The 17,702-nt window shown below is 27.9% G+C and overlaps 1 protein-coding gene across 2 annotated transcripts in view; it reads left to right on the top strand.

Moving 5' to 3' along the window:
• The window catches only part of LOC111675771 (gelsolin), a 38,206-nt gene extending 21,556 nt beyond the window's left edge, over positions 1-16,650 (top strand). For both annotated transcript variants that reach the window (XM_046948138.1, XM_023436603.2), the window contains 7 exons: positions 8,479-8,553; positions 11,008-11,200; positions 12,385-12,678; positions 13,196-14,256; positions 14,334-14,690; positions 14,755-14,880; positions 16,229-16,650. In XM_046948138.1, the coding sequence (XP_046804094.1) occupies positions 8,479-8,553; positions 11,008-11,200; positions 12,385-12,678; positions 13,196-14,256; positions 14,334-14,690; positions 14,755-14,880; positions 16,229-16,303 (2,181 nt within the window). In that variant the 3' untranslated portion in view covers positions 16,304-16,650. The remainder of the gene's footprint in view (positions 1-8,478; positions 8,554-11,007; positions 11,201-12,384; positions 12,679-13,195; positions 14,257-14,333; positions 14,691-14,754; positions 14,881-16,228) is intronic.
• The last annotated feature ends 1,052 nt before the right edge of the window (positions 16,651-17,702 follow it).

The following is a 17,702-nucleotide window of genomic DNA, read 5'->3' as shown; positions in this document are numbered from 1 at the left end:
TACTGTTTTTAAGATTTTCAACGAGTTCTAGAATTCATACGTTCCATTGAACACTAGTTCAACTATAACTGTTGCTAAAGAACTTATTAGAAATATGTACTTAAGAACACAAAAATGTTCCCAAAAAAACTGGTTGTAAAAATAAAGGCGATATAATTATTTCCGTGATTTCTTTTCAAAAATCATCAAATAAACTTTCTTTATTATAGAAAAATATTACATTTTGTAGAAAATATATAGTAATTTACTGATAAATAGTGAGTTCTTATTAATCGGTTAATTGATAGAAATTATTCGGTTTATTCGTTATTTGATATTTGACAATTTTCATTTATTCGAACGATTAATCGACAAAAATTAATCGATTAACCGAACGACGATTAATCGTTTGAATACTCTAATATGTACATATAAACGTAAAGATATTAATTTTAATGTAAAATAAGTAAAGAAAGATGTTAATTTAAATGCAAAATAAGTATGAATGTATAGTCGGGCATGGCCGACCATATGATACATTACACTAACCAGTATGTTGCGAATGTGGATTATTTTTTAAATAATAAATTTTTAAATTTGTTTTATACATTAATTCTGAAATATTTTTACTTATTGTTGACAAAAACAGATAAGAGAATTTTGACCTTCAGGTCATTTTTTGAAAGGGAGTTTGCATGGGGGCTATGATCAAATGAGGCCAAATCATTACAAAAATCGGTAATATCATTTAAAGTTTTACAAAACTAAGTCTTGCTGATTTTTGTTGACATAATATAACATTTTACGTAATTATTCGCCTTATTTAGGGTATAAATATTAGGCTTCACGCGATATTTTTGATATTGTGATATCTTACCTTTTATAAAAGTTTTTGGAACAGCGCTAATATTGGCGTAATTATTTTGTTAAATATTTCAACTCCTTTCTTTGCATATCTAAGGCGGAAACCACTGATTTTGAGCGACATTTTAGGGTATAAACATTAGGCTTCACGCAATATTTTTGAAATTGTGATATCTTATCTTTTATGAAAGTTTTTGGAACAGCGCTAATATTGGTGTAATTATTTTGTTTAAATTTCAACTCCTTTCTCTGCATATCTAAGGCGGAAACCACTGATTTTGAGTGACATTTTTTAATATGATGTGTCCCAAAATATTTTAAATTAAGTTTTGTCCATTCGTGAGCTGGACAGTTTTCAAGAAAATATTATATGGGGGTAGGGTTACTAGATTCCGATTTGCAAAAATCTGGACATTGGGTTTTAAAAAGGTGGACAAAACAAAAAAAGCTGAATATAAAAAATACTGAGAAAATGTTAATTTTGTTTTGTGTATACAATTTCACAATGATACACCAAAAAAATATATAGGGTTCACATATAACAATTTCGTTTTGTTATAGTCCACTGAGAACGAATATATTTTTAGTTTTCTCCGATCACTTCGTTTACTTAGTTTTTAAGAGCAAAATATATAAAAATGCGCCATTTTAGACGTTTTAAGTTTAAATAATCATAAGTTTTTGTTAAAAAATCAATTGTTATCAACATATATACATATAAATAAATTCATTGCATTCTTTAAGATTTAATTACCTAAGCTTAAATTTTTTCGGTTCAGTCTGTCACATACATATTTGCATATGTATGAAGAAATTAAAATTAAATACTAAAAACGAAACAATAAAAAATAACAATTCAGTCTAGTTTGATCGTATAACAAATGTAAAATCTGTGTTGGCTAACATGATTTGACAAAGCTAACATAAAATTTATTGCCAAGTATTGCAGTGTACTACAAAATTTCTTTTTAGCTTGACAAATTAAATTTTAGCTTGATACTGGACAACATCAAAAAAGCTGAACAATCCAGCCAGGCTGGTAACCCGACATAGGGGACATGATTTTTCATGTTAAATTCGATATTTTACCCAGCTTCAAATAATTTTTGTAATGTTTTATAGTTTTTTCCAAAATATTTCTAGTCTATCGATGGCCGTTCGAGAGCTGGACCGCTTTCCTTTTTAGTTACATATATATATTTTTTTAATTTTACAGTATTTCTTAAACAAAATATACAATATGTGGTATCATTTGAAAGGTTTCTTTAAGCCAAGTATAATGGTTACAATTTGCAAAAGAGTGCATACATTTTATTTTTATTAATTTGAAATATTTGGAATATGATAATTATGAGCTGACGGTCATTGATCGCGGCTTTAAAACCCCTTTTCATACAATACCCCATATTGGATATTATGTTTCAAAACAAAAAAAAAAAAAAAAAAAAATAAAAAAAAAATAATTCCAAAAAACCTTATTTTAATTTAGTCCAGCTCACGAACGGTCATCGCTATTTTATTTTGGCAATCATCATAAAACAAAGTAAGATAAATTTTTTTAGAGGTAACAAAAACACGTTTCTGCTTTGCTAATGTACATATTTTTAATAAATTTTTTAATGGTAATTTAAACAAAGAAACTGGCTCGTAGTCCCTAAATTTCGGAAAAGAAGAAATTTTATAAGATTCGTTAAGAATATTCCCAACTTCATATGCATAGTTGAAGTCATCCTAACGTTCAGAAGTTTGCATGTTTTCATGCATTCTCCACATATATATTTTTACAAGAATGTTATCTGAATGTTTGTATTGTATTTATCTTTCTTCTCGTACTGATTGCATGTAACATGCGTTCTTAAGACGCATGAATGCGTATTATTGTATTAAGTTTTTTTTTCACATTTATGTCTTTTACTTTGTGTGCGTTTTCAGATTTTCTTATAAAAGCAGTTATTTTGGGAACATTTTTCAGTTCGCGGTTAAATATTTTATTATAATTGGTGTTGTATTTTTTTTAGTTTGAGCTGGTAATATTGCATAAAACTGTAAAAACCCATTAAAATGTAATAAAATTGTTGACATTATGGCGGGAATTTTTTATTATTTTTTTCCGAAGGAAAATAGAAGAACTTTAAATGAAAGCACTCTTTTTTACCCAAAAGTAATAATTTTTTGGATCTTTCTGACTGTCTATCTTTCCGAATAGAAATACCTAATGAGCATCAATTTTCCATAACTGTTTGTGTCATGAAGTTCAAAATGCTATAAAACCGCGTACAGACTTTTATATATAAAATCTGCTTTGTCTGAAACTTTAATCTGTTTAGTTACTGCTTCTTACTTCGAGATGAAAGATTTTAATTTAGCGCTGCTTAATCTTTTAGAAGAGTATACTTTGTTGGCCTTTGTAATTTTTGGAGGGTAGTAGTCAAGTAAGTTTCAATTGAATTGTCGGATACTTAAACTATTTCGGTGTAAAAACTCTGAACATTTTTCAAAATAAATATAATTCTTTTTAATAATTATATAATTGTTTGCGAATGTATCTGTTTGGACTACATTTAAATATTTCAATTGTAAGTTAAACGTTAAAATAAAAATATATATCAACTCAAGGACATATACAGTTAATATTTAAAATTACATTGATATACCCAGCAACAACTAACTTTGAAAAGTAATAAATTACAGTACATTGGCCTTATACTAGCCAATGTACACGGATTGTGGCGGATTGTTTAAGCGGCATCAGTATTGCCAGATTTAAATTTTCAAGCGGAAAGCCAAGCAGCTGATTTCCACATATGTCCGCAAGCCGCTAACATTGGTCCTGTACCTTTTAAAAAACTTTTCATAATTTCGTCATTAACATTTTAACCTTTAAATAAGTACTTACAAATAGGGAATTAAAAAGTTGTTTTATTTTCCAAACCAAAAAACTGCTCACAGAGAATACGAACCTAGGCTCTTGTTCTATTGTACTCTTGTTCTCTGTGCTTTAAATAGTTGTTTTCGCACAAAAAAACCTATTTTCTTTCCATGTGTGTAAAAACAGTTGCTGGTGTGATCATTATAAGAGTACTTATACGTCATTCATTATAGGAGTATGTAATACTTAGTGAAAAGTAATTTGCACTATAAGTACAAGTATTAGATGGGTATCTGCAAAACTTTTTTTTAAATAACGTTTAAAAATAATTGAATCTATAATAAAATAATTTACAGCTTTGTTTTATATTTTTAACGCCGCTAAAAAAACAAACGAAAAAATGCAGAGAATAAATGTAAAAAAAAAATAATTATAGAAAAACACATTGAAAAAATATTATATTAAAAACTTTTTTCGTGATAAAAATAATAGCAAAATTAAAATCGTAAACAATTAAAAGTTACCAATTAAATAAAATTAAATGAAATGATTTTTATTTGTAACTTTAATTGTGTGATTTTTATGCGGGATTAAACTACAAACTAAAAGGAAGTATTTTAAGTTCATGAAAATTATTGCAATTTAAATGATATCCATTTTTGTTCCCGTATTCCTTATATATTGACATCCGTTTGTGCGCATGTTTGTTGAAATAATTTTTTTGGCTTGAAAACAGCAAAATCGATCATATATTATTTAGAAAGTATCTTATGATTAACGTAAAATGCTCACCCAAAATGTTACCTCTTAAATTTTTACAATAACCAACTCCATATAAGATTTTAAAAAATTCCGACATCTTTCCAGTATGAACTTAATACTTTATTCCTATTGATAATTACAAAAATCGGCAGTGTCATTTAGACTTTTGAAAAATTAAGTTTTGTCGATTTTTTTTTGACATACATACTAGAACACATAACATAATTATGAGTTCATGAGTTTTATTTGGGGAAAGGTTTTATGGGAGCTAGGAGAAAAAAATGAACCGATTTTAACCATTTAATCTGTGGGTCAAATGAAGAGAATGTTAAAAATTTCATCAAATTATCCTGAAATTATTTGTGGTGTACACACAAGCTTTACATGTATACAAAGACAGACAGACGGTACTAATAATTTTAGGTGTTACAAATATCAATGCGAATTCATAATACCCTCCCCACTATAGTGGTGTAGGGTATATAATTATGTTATTTACTACTGTTACAGTTGTAGTAGAAACTGGATTTTATCATAATTTCATCATCGTAACATTTAGTAGCGGCAATTGAGCATCTACAATACATATATGATGATGCTGTTACTGATGAAATAAAAAGATAAATCTTAACCAGTAGATATTCGTTTATTTAATGTAAATCATATTAATAATATTGTTATTTTTAAACCATTCTCAGTTGATGTATAATGTTTATAAGCCATTTATTTAAGCATGAAATGAAAATAAAATAGTGTTTATTTATTTTAAATATGATTAAAATTAAAGAAGAAAAAATAAATAAAAAATTTGCACATAATTGCATGCCACGCAAAAAAAAAAAAAACATAAAAACGGAAACATACACACAAAAGTATATATGAAAAAATAAAGAAAAAATAATAATTCGTATTAATTTTCGTTTGTGGCGTTAAACATAAAAGTGTTATTTTTTTAATTATATATTTTTTATTTGTTCACATATTTACTTTGCACACAAATTTGTTTTTAATTTAAATTTGCAAATCTCTGTGTGTGCGATTTTTTGCATTTAAAGTTAATAATACTTTTTTCTTCGTTTTGTTTAAATAGCGTGCATTAGAATTTGTTTTATTATTATTTTTTAAGATTTATAAGAAAATTAAATATTTTTTTTTCATTTACTATCTAAAATGAGTTTTAGATTAAGATGATAAAAGTTTCAATGAATGATTAATCAGTATAATTAATTTATCTTAACGTTAAATTTAATAACATGTGTAACGTGAAGATTAAGAGATTTTCAAAGTGAAAATTTTCAACAATATTGTAAATCAATTTAATTTTAAAAGTTTTTGTTTTATTTATTCTTATATCTGTCAGGTTTGACAAATAGTTGGTTAAAATGTTATATGTATATGGCTGCACAGTGAGGTAGAAAGGAATTTTTATAGAAAAACAAGTAGGAAAGTATAGTCGGGCATGGCCGACCATATAATATCCTACACCATCAGTATATTTTTAAAACTTACTTTTTATAAAGAAACTTTTATGTTGAATATTACAATAATTCCAAAATATTTTAGCAATTTATTGATAAAAAAATAAATTTCTAAATGAGGCTTTATATACGTCAAATATGGGCCGATACTCGGTAAATTTGGGAAAAGGATATTTTTTTAAATAGCAGTTAGTTTTGTTGAGTTTCATTGCGATACAAATAGTTACAAGTCAATTTTAGACGTTTAAGACATTTTTTGAAGGGGGGTTTGTATGGGGTCAAATAAGGGCCGATCCTTATGAAAATCTGCAGTGTCATTTATACTTATATAAAACTTATTTGTGCCAATTTTTAGAGAGATAATAGAATATTTGACGTAATTATGGCATAAAAAGTTCAAATCGGGAGGTACGGTTGTATGGGGGTTAGGTGAAATAATGAACCGATTTCAACCATTTTCAAAACGCTTCGTCCCAAAAAACATGCTTGGTCCAAATTTCGTCAAATTATCTTAAAAATTGTGGCCTGTACCTTGCGCACAAGGTTTACATGGACAGCCAGCCGGACAGACGGACGGAGATGTCTTAATCGACTCAAAAAATGATTCTGAATCGATCGGTATACTTTAAGGTGGGTATTGGACCAATATTTTTGTATGTTACAAACATCAGCACAAACGTATAATGCCCTCTCCACTATAGTGGTGTAGGGTATAAAAATCTATTTTTATCAGCTATGACCAATTATTGTCCAATCCGAACTAGTTTCGGAGAATGATTTAGTTTGTTTCCTAGATCGTCTTAGAATCTAATTAGACAAATATTTCTATGTGTTACAAATGGAATTACAGAGATAATTTGTCAAATTTATAATTAGTTGTATTGTTGTATGTCGTAATTGTTCTATTATTGATTTGTTATTGTTGAAAAAAATGTTAACAAACTTTATTTGTCAACAGACAGACATGTCTAGATAGTCTTAGAATTTAATAAGGATATTACGGAATAACAAAAATAATAATAAAAATCAATAGAAAATAATATTCCTTTAAAAATATATAATTTAAAATACACTGTACATACATATATGTATAAGTTTTACATTACCTCTTTCTTTCTTATATTAAACATATGTAAAAAATTTTAATAATAATCTTGTTTTTATAATTTTTTTAAATTTGACAAATTTGTACAAGTTTATTACACAAATGGCTGATTTAATAGGCTCAAAATTTGTTATATTTTTTTTAATGTACACGCATGTGAACTGAATTATTATATTTATAATAGTCTAGTCGAGAACCCAACAAACACAAAGTCGTTCGTAAAAATTTTATTAATTTTAAAGTCTTATAACAATATAACAAGATATTAAAAACAAGTAGGAAAGTATAGTCGGGCATGGCCGACCATATGATACCCTACACCATGAGTATATTTTTACAATTTTTACTTTTATTAAATTTTTATTTTTTGTAAAGAAACTTTTATGTTGAATATTACCATAATTCCAAAATATTTAAGCCATTTATTGATAAAAAAACTAAAATTTCTAAATGAGGCTTTATATAGGTCAAATATGGGCCGATCCTCGGTAAATTTGGGAAAAGGATATATTTCTAAATAACAGTTAGTTTTGTTGAGTTTCATTGCGATACAAATGGTTACAAGCCAATTTTAGACGTTTAAGTCATTTTTTGAAGGGGGGTTTGTATGGGGGCTAGGGTCAAATATAGGCCGATCCTTACGAAAATCTGCAGTATCATTTATACTTATATAAAACTTATTTGTGCCAATTTTTAGAGAGATAGCAGAATATTTGACGTAATTATAGCATAAAAAGTGCAAATCGGGAGGTACGGTTGTATGGGGGCTAGGTAAAAAATGGACCGATTTCAACCATTTTCAATAGGCTTCGTCCTTGTGCCAAAAAACATGCTTGGTCCAAATTTCATCAAATTATCTTGAAAATTGCGGCCTGTATCTTGCGCACAAGGTTTACATGGACAGCCAGCCAGCCAGCCAGCCGGACAGACGGACGGACGGACGGACATGTCTTAATCGACTCAAAAAATGATTCTGAATCGATCGGTATACTTTAAAGTGGGTATTGGACCAATATTTTTGTATGTTACAAACATCAGCACAAACGTATAATACCCTCCCCACTATAGTGGTGTAGGGTATAATTAGAAAATTGTAAAAAAAGTTTTCAAAATGGCGGCAACATTTTTTTAATATATTATATATTTATATATAATACTTTTATCTTTGTCACTTGAGAAAAGTGTAATTTGTGTTCAAACCAAAATGTTTATTGGGCTACTGAACAAAAATGTACTCAGAAAACATCTGTTGAACACATGTACATATTTAAAATCAAAGAAATTTCCAATGTGTAAATACATAAAAAATTTGTTTATATGCGAATTAATATTATTCTGTAAATTATTATGTATTTTTTTAAATTCTAAGCAAACATTGTGTAATTTAATTGATTTTTATTTGTTCTATTTTTTATTTTCAGAATTTCGAACCTGTGGCATATCCCAAAAATAACTATGGTAAATTTTTCACCGGAGACTCTTTTATTGTTTTGAATGTAAGTAAATATTGATTTGAACTAAAATCTAAGATAACTGCATTACTTATTATAAACTTTTTCTTTCGTAGCTTTTTGTGTTCTACTATAATGTAGAATTTTGCATAATGTACTTTAAACTCTTCTCTTATAAGTTTTAGTTTTTAAAGGAATTTGAATTTGTGTTGCTAGGTACAGTGGTAGCAATAAGTAATAGTAAATATTTACAGTATGCTGGTAAAACTTTTTTAATGCAGTTTTTTCATTACGCTTTAAAAATAGAACGTTTTGAAGAATTCAAAATATTGTTATTAGTAATTTAAAAGAAAAGTTTGATTCCAATGATTTTTAAATTATATTAACAAAATGTTTACTTAGAAATTTTAAAGTTTTCATTAATAAATTGAATTTGCTGTTATTTCTATGTACAAATATTTCACCGCATTTAACTCATATACTTAAACTGAAAGTAAACGTGAAGTTGTTTTAAACCTATAAATTTTTATATTTATGTATATAGTATGAACGTGAATACATAAAAATAGTTTTTCTTTGCTAAAAAAAGTAACGAAAAGTATGAAAAACTAAAAAGAATGAAACGATTTTTATTTTATATAGAAAACTCATTAAAGATTGAGTTAATTGCACCATAGAGAAGTTAAAATGTAAAGCTCAACAAAACATTATGCGGCAAAAAACAGCACTATGTACTTACACACACAGTTAACATACAACTTACTAGAAACAAAAAGCATCGTAAAAACATTGAAATGTGTGGCATATAAGTAGTGGCATGTTGGCTCATTTTATGCACGCTTTACCCCTACTCTTTGTGTTAAGATTTTGAAAGTAGAGTAGTACTATAAAAGTAAGGGCAAAGTTTTCACCTTATAAAATGTTTACTTAAGAAATTATATAGGAATGCTGGGTGCTATTTGTTGAAACACTTTGCTTTTATTTACACTTTTTCAAGGTAATATTTTCCTGACAACCTAGTAAAGTAAGAGAGTTAAGTGTCAGTTGAAAAACAAAGGACATATTGAGTATTTAAAAATTAACAATTCTTTAAAAAGAAAGATAAAACAAAAAACAACTTTAAGTTTTAAATTGTTATTTGCAAATTGTAGAATACAGGATTTATCAAAATGTAAATCATTTTCCTTTTGCGCAAATAATTTAGAAATTTTGTTTTATTATTATTATGGAGAAATTTCCAAGTATTTCGATAAATATACATAAATCTTTGTAAAAATATTTTCTAGAGAAAATCTCAAATTCCTTATAAATTTAAAAGTTTTCTTTTTTAGAGTGATACATTTACAAAAATTTTCTATAGAAAGTTAAGAATTTTTACAGGAATATAAATTTTTGTTTTTTCTTATAAATAAAAATTTTTTGAAAATTTTTTTGTAAGAAAAGTAAATTTCCATTTTTTTAAAGGATAAGAAAAGTTGGTTCTATAAAAAAGGAAATTTTCCTGTAAGAGAAAAACATTTAAATTTTACTAAAAAAAAGGAAAATTTTTGAAAAAATATAAATTTTCGTTTTTTTTTTCTATAAATAAAAATTTTTTGAAATTTTTTTTGTGAGAAAAGTAAATTTCGATTTTTTTAAAGGATAAGAAAAGTTGGTTCTATAAAAAAGGAAATTTTTCTGTAGGAGAAAAACATTCAAAATTTACTAAAAAGGTAAATTTTTGAATAAAAAAATATTTTTGGATTTTTTTAGGAAAGAGATTTTTTGTTAGAATTACAAATTCTATAGGAAAAGAAAAAATTTTTTATGAAAGGAAAATTTTAGAAATACAAATTCTATAGGAAAAAAACGAAAGATTTTTTATAGAAGCTATATCCGACAGTTTTTTGTTTGCTCGTCCGTCCGTATGTATTTACATAGACACACAGCAATTTGAAAAGCTTGTGCGCTCGGTATAGGTTACAATTTTCAAGATAATTTGTCTCTCCAAGGACAAGGCCTATTGAAAATGTTTAAAATCGGTGCAATTCTGAATAAATAACTTTAAACCCTTCTACTGAAATTTATAAGGATAGGCCCATATATACTCTTATTCCTATATAAGACCTCTGTTAAAAAAATATTCCGTAAATAATGTAAAAAACATATTAAATGATTTATTATTAAAAATATGGTGTAGGGTATCAGTTGGCCAGTCATGCCCTACTATGCATTCATACTTATTTTTTTTAAATCCCAGTACACCTTTTACTATTATGTTTACCAAAAAAATAAAGAAAATTCAGCAAAAAATTAAACAATACAACATACCTAAACAAATGTAGTATGAGTAAAAACATCTTTATTTTCACGTAATTTTCATTGTACTGTATGAACGTACTTTCAGGCATTCATGCATAGATATATGTATTTATATTTGTTTAAGTTTTGTATAAAAAATACTTATTCATTGTTTTATATCAAGCATTTTAATTTCTTTTGTTGTTCTATTTTTTTTAGACTATCGAAGGTAAAGACAAAAAACTCTCTTGGGATGTGCACTTTTGGTTGGGCTCAGAAACATCCGTTGATGAAGCTGGTGCTGCCGCCATTTTAACCGTACAACTTGATGACCTACTTAATGGCGGTCCAGTACAACATCGTGAAGTTCAGGATCATGAATCGCAATTGTTTTTAAGCTACTTTAAAAATGGTAAGAAGTTACTTAAAACTATGTTTATTTATGCATCTGCCACGGCAACTGACACACTTCCAGTTAGTGTTTGCATTATGGTTACTTATTAGTTACCACTCTTTTGATCCTTAGTAGAAGTGTTAAGAAAACAATTTTAGAATACATGAGAGTTTCCTTTACTTTATTTGAAATATACACCTGTGGTTGCTTATTTTTGCTTTTGTTGTTATAACATGGCAACTCTTGTTGTTATTCTTAATATTGTAGTGGTAAAAATTTAAAACTTTTCCATTCATTTCGGGGGGTAATAAGGTTGTAACTATATTCCTATTTTTTTTTTGGTTATTAGTTTTGTGTGGGTTTTTTTATGGGGGTTTCTTTTAACTGTAAGTCGTTGAGCTTGAAGTAAAGTATGTTTGACTAAGTTTGTTTTAAAGGAGTTATTGTGGTTAATAGTTGTGCTTTTTCCAAGTTATTTTTTTGGGGATTTTTAATGGTTTATCTTGATGATTAGGAGATCTTTGTGGGAAAAATAACAATATAAAACAAATATCAAAGAAAATTATAACGATTATTTTTTTAATCAGAATTTTGAAACTGTAAACTTTGTTTTAAAATTTCAATATATTTTTTTTGAACCACTCTAATGTTTATATGAATGAGAATTGTTTTTTTTTAAATGAGAATTGCAACTAGTTTATAAATTTATAATAGCAATTTAAAAGAAAGTGTAGAATTTATAAATTCTATGTAGATTTAAAAAAGATTTAAATAAAAATTATTATAATAAAAATTATTAAAGTATTAAAGTGTCATATTTTGACAACAATAATAAATGTAAAAAAAAACTATTAGCTTCATACAAATTCTACAGCAGTAAAGTTTAGAACTGTATAAAATATGCTTTGGGTCGAAATTTAATATTTTAAACAGATAATAAGCTCTACCTTAATGAACATATACTAAGGTTTATACACCTCTCTTTGTACGTGATGACAAACTTGCGAATCATATAAGACACGTTCGTGTAGTAATTAAGTTATTAAAATCCTTTTTAAAAATTTTTTCGCAAATAATATTAAAAATCTCACTTGTATACCAAGCTTGTCATTTATTATCATTAACACACACGCACATGTTTCTTAAACCGTCACATTCAAATAATAATATACTTATATATCTTTCCCATTCTCCAACTTCAGGTGTACGTTATGAGCAGGGTGGTGTGGGTACTGGCTTTAAACATGTCGAAACCAATGCCCAGGGCGAAAAACGTCTCTTCCAAGTAAAGGGTAAACGTAATGTACGTGTACGCCAAGTTAACTTGTCGGTTTCATCGATGAACAAGGGTGATTGTTTCATATTGGATGCTGGTAATGAGATTTACGTTTATGTGGGTGCCCAAGCAAAACGTGTGGAAAAATTAAAAGCCATCAGTGCAGCAAATCAAATCAGAGATCAAGATCATAATGGCAGAGCTAGAGTGCAAATAATTGGTAAGTTGAGAGTGGAAAAATAAGTGGGACATATTGTTAAACAAACAAAGATTAAATATTTAATAAGACCTACTTTTTATACCCTACACGACTTTACTGGGGAGGGTATGTTGAGTTTGATCTGATGTAACACATAGAAATATCGGCTCTACATCTTAAAATATATTATTATCCGTCCATTTTTCAAGACCTTTCGCGATGACGCATATTGAAAATTGTTGAAATCGGTCAATAATTTTATATAGGCCCCTAACAACTTCACCCTCGAAAGTTTTTTTAAAAATTGCTTTCAACGTCCATAATTAACTTACGATCAACCTCTGCATTAATAAATTGAATTCATATAGAATCAGACTATATTTAACTTTTACCCCTATATAATGCTATTTTTGGGAAAATTAGTATTTTATTAATAAATATAGTTAGTCACAATTGGTGTAAGATCGGTCCAGTTCCATTACCCTTTCCTATTTTTTTATTTCACTTTTCATAAAATTGTTTTCATAACAATAAACAGATGAATTCAGCACCGATATGGATAAACAAAACTTCTTTAATGTTTTGGGCTCTGGTTCACCCAGCCAAGTACCCGAGGAATCTGCAGCTGAAGAGGATGCTGCCTTTGAAACTGCTGACGCTAATTCGGTTACTTTATACAAAGTTACTGACAGTTCTGGCAAACTTAAAATTGAAGCCATTGCCCAGAAACCTTTACGTCAAGAAATGTTGGATACCCGCGATTGTTTCATTTTGGATACCGGTTCTGGTATTTATGTTTGGGTGGGTCGTGGTTCTACACCCAAAGAAAAGGCCGATTCTATGTCTAAAGCTCAAGAGTTCTTACGTACTAAAAAATATCCCGCCTGGACGCAAATCCATCGTATTGTCGAAAGTGCAGAATCGGCTCCCTTCAAGCAATACTTTGCCACTTGGCGCGATGCTGGTATGTCACATACTCGTCTCGTACGTTCGGCTTTGGGTTACGATACCGACGATTCTGAGTTCGAAGTTGATGATGTTGATTCAGTTTTGAAAAACCTTAAAGAACGTGGTGGCCGTGCTATTGGTTTTATGCCCGACAATGGTGAAAATACAATTGAGGAAATCACCCAATACTACACTAGCTCTGGCAGTAATGAAGTGACACGCAATACTTTGGAATTTGATGAAAACATGCCATTATTGGGTTATTCGGCTTATGTCATTACCTATAAGTTCGAATCAAAACATGGTGATACTGGTTCTTTGATTTATGTCTGGGAGGGTGTTAAGGCTAGTCATGATGCCCGTGAACGCGCTTTTGAGGATGCCATGGCTTTGGCTTTGGAACAAAATGCTATTTTGATTCGCACCGTCCAGAATTATGAACCTAGACATTTTCTTAAAATGTTCAAGGGTAAATTAATGACTTTGTACACCTCCACTCCCACCGAACCTCAATTGTTCCATATTCGTGGTACTGATGCCTCTAACGTCCATGCTTATGAGGTTAAGGCTGATTCCTCGTCATTGTCTTCTTCTGATGTATTCGCTTTGGTAACAAACCGCGATAATAAGGTTTACATTTGGATTGGTTTGGTAAGAACTCTGCTGAAAAGAGAAAGTATGTAAAATTACTTATATTACATATATTTTGTATTTTATTTTGTTAACAGGGCGCTTCTGAATTTGAAAAGAGCTTGGGTTTAGAACGTTTTGGTCAATATTGGCCCGATGTTGAGGCTGAAATTATCGAGGAGGGTGCCGAACCCGATGATTTCTGGGAGGATTTGAATGGTGAAGGTATCTATGATCGTAGCATGTCCGAAAAGGGTGCCCCTCTTTTGGAACCACGTCTCTTCCACTGCCGTTTAGTGGGAAATCGCATTAAAGTTGAAGAGGTCAATCACTTTGAACAAGCTGATTTGGATATGGATGATGTTATGCTTATGGATGCAGGCGATGAAATTTATATGTGGGTCGGTTCCGGCGCCACCGCTGATGAAAATGGAAAAATTTTGGATATGGCTAAGGTAGCTTAAAATGGATTTCATGATTCATTTGATAATAACACAATCATTTAAATTTTCTTTACAGAAATACATTAAATCCGAACCCACTGATCGTACCATTGACACTGTCAGTGTTATTCGCATTTCGCAAGATCATGAACCTCGCGTTTTCAAACGCATGTTCCCCTCTTGGGAAGAAGGTTACTGGCAGGTTAGTAAAAAATTCTTAACTAATTCCATGTATCTATTCTAGTAGCTCTTTTATTATGCGATACAATTTTTGTTTTTGTGTTTAATTTTGTTTCTTAAAATAATTTCTCTATCACTATTCTAAATTTATAATGTAGTAATAATTTCATTAATTAATTTAATTCATTTTTCATTGTATTTTTTGTTAATTTTTTGTTTTTATCTGTGACTAATATTATAAATAAATATTTGTTCATAACCTTGTTAGTAAACTAATTAGTGGTATTAATTTTTATTTTAATTAGTAGCAGTAATTAATAGAACAAATTGTTTTGTCTTTTATACACTTTTATTTAATTTGCTCTATTAGTTTTAAAAATTTGTAATTGAATTTTTATGAAGTTCTCGTGTAGCCGAAATAGCTTGTTGAACTTAATAGCTCTACATACTATAATGTATTTATAGTATAAAAAGAACGACGAATTTTTCGGAACGAATATTGGGGAATGAGCATAATTTATTGGTCTACAATCGATCACCGACACTAGATTAACGATGACGTATAGTCAAATTTCGAAGTATAGTTCAAATTTTGATAATAAGTAATTTTTAAATTTGTGCTGCTCTTCGAATTTACAGAAAATGTTAAATTTGTAGATATTGAGTTAAGAGGGTTAAGACTAACTTCTTAAATATTTTAATTTCTAAGCAATTTCTATACATATTTCTTTTTACCTACCTATCTACATATTCAATTCAATATTTCCAAAATCTTTAAAACTTAAAATTATATAGCGATAAGGTGATCGACTTTCAATAAAACGATAAGTAGAGGAATAATCGATCTTCGGTTTTATTTACAGTTTTAGCAACAATAAATACTGAACATTTTTGCACGATTGTCAGGGCGACGAAATTAGTACTGTTAAACTAAATAAGAATTAAAAAATATATTATGTATCTAGTAACTGAATATATAATTTTTTACAACTATTATTCTTTATGTTATTTTTGATGTAATTATGCATATTTCAAACACTAAATCAAAATCATGCTCAGATTCAGGTAAGTACATAAAATAAACTTTATTTCAAACCGATTTTTTTGTAATTAACAATTTATTAACAAGCATGCTGGAAGTGCAAAACTTTACAGTTTCAAACTTGCAAGATTTAAAAAATGTTAAAAAAAAATAATTTTTACCTAAAATAAAAAAAAGAAAAATTTCATAAATATTGCATGCCATTACATTAAAAAAAATACATTATTATAATAACTAAATACTTTGTCTGCTCTTTAAAAAGTACAATTTCATTTTAATATAATTTTCGAAAATTTTCTTTTTATCATCATTTTATGAAATAACCCAGGGTATACCTTCCTATGAGGATGTACGTAAGCAAGTTTATGAAGACAATGAACGTATCGAGGACAATGATGTTTAAAATGTAAAAGAAGCTACCAAAAATATATACATATAATAAAATACAAAAAAATAAATCCAATATTGTCAACGGTTTGTTTGTCACAAACAAATGTCTTGCCTTCGAAGGAAAGAACAACAAAATTTAATAAAACATCATGAAAATACATAAAATGAAACCAAACCAACCATCTGAACAACCTTCAATCCAATCAACTCAACAACTCAAATTCAACTATAAGCACTTTATGATCATGAACAATTTATTTATGATTTTTTATATATATTCTATTAAAACGCTATAATACTTTTGTTTATTGTTAAAAAAAAACTTTTTCTTTTAATTTTCATATAACATAAATAACTTTATTATATGCCTTTAATTTTCCCCATTATTTTATTGTTAGTAGTTTGTTAAAGTTTTAAATATATTTTTGTTATTTTCATGACTTTCTACCTTCATAATTTTCTTTCCTTTTTTATGCACAATTAATTTAGTACTATATATAAAGAATTATTTACATAAAATATGCCAAAATTTATTATATCATTTTCATATATATTTTTATTCTCATAAATTTTTACAAAAATTGAAAAAAATAAAGATTAAAACATGTTTGTTGATTTTTTCTAAAAAAAATATTTGCGTTATTTTTTTAAAGCTAGATAATGTGTTAATTATAAGATTCTGTATTTATATAAAAACTGTTCGATTTAAAAAATAGTTAATCAATATTAGATAGATCTGTTTAAAATTTGGAAAATTATAAAAAGTTAAACCTATAGTGCTCAGAATATATCAATCATATAAGTGCAATTTAAAAAAAAAATAAACATTTGTTCAATTCACAATCAAGTTGTATATTGTACCTACTAAAATGTAGTAAGGGTGATTGTGAACAGATCTTTGCAGCAAGTCATAAGTTAATGTTCTCAATGAAAAAAACAACCAAAACAATGTCAAAAGATAAAAAATCAAAAAATATTAAATTAATTAATCATGCGAAATAAACCAAATTAATTTCTTTGAATTTTCAATTCTTTTATTTTCTTTATTCCACATTTTAAACTAATAAATAAAATGTTTTTAATAAAATTTTAGTTTTTTTCTTTTTGTAAACAGCTTTTTGTTTTTGATTTCAGTGTTACCACTTTATCGTTTTTAATGCTAAAATCGTTTGAATTTTTGTTTATATATTGAAATAAACAATTGGCAACACTAATATTTCTTACAACATTCGAAAAACATATGAAAAATTGTCATATGAGTTGTATAGAGCTTTTGCATAGAAAATACCAACACCATTGTTATGACTATTGTAGCAGCTGCTGACATACAACGCTACAACATCGATTGTGAATTGAACAATTGCTCCTACTAAAAATTGTTCTACTAAAAAGAATACATAAAAGAAATGCTC

Source organism: Lucilia cuprina, chromosome 4 (genome assembly GCF_022045245.1).
Source record: "Lucilia cuprina isolate Lc7/37 chromosome 4, ASM2204524v1, whole genome shotgun sequence".
NCBI classification, from domain to species: domain Eukaryota; kingdom Metazoa; phylum Arthropoda; class Insecta; order Diptera; family Calliphoridae; genus Lucilia; species Lucilia cuprina.
Note: the sequence above shows the minus strand (reverse complement) of the source record. Positions and strands in the feature narration are given on the sequence as shown.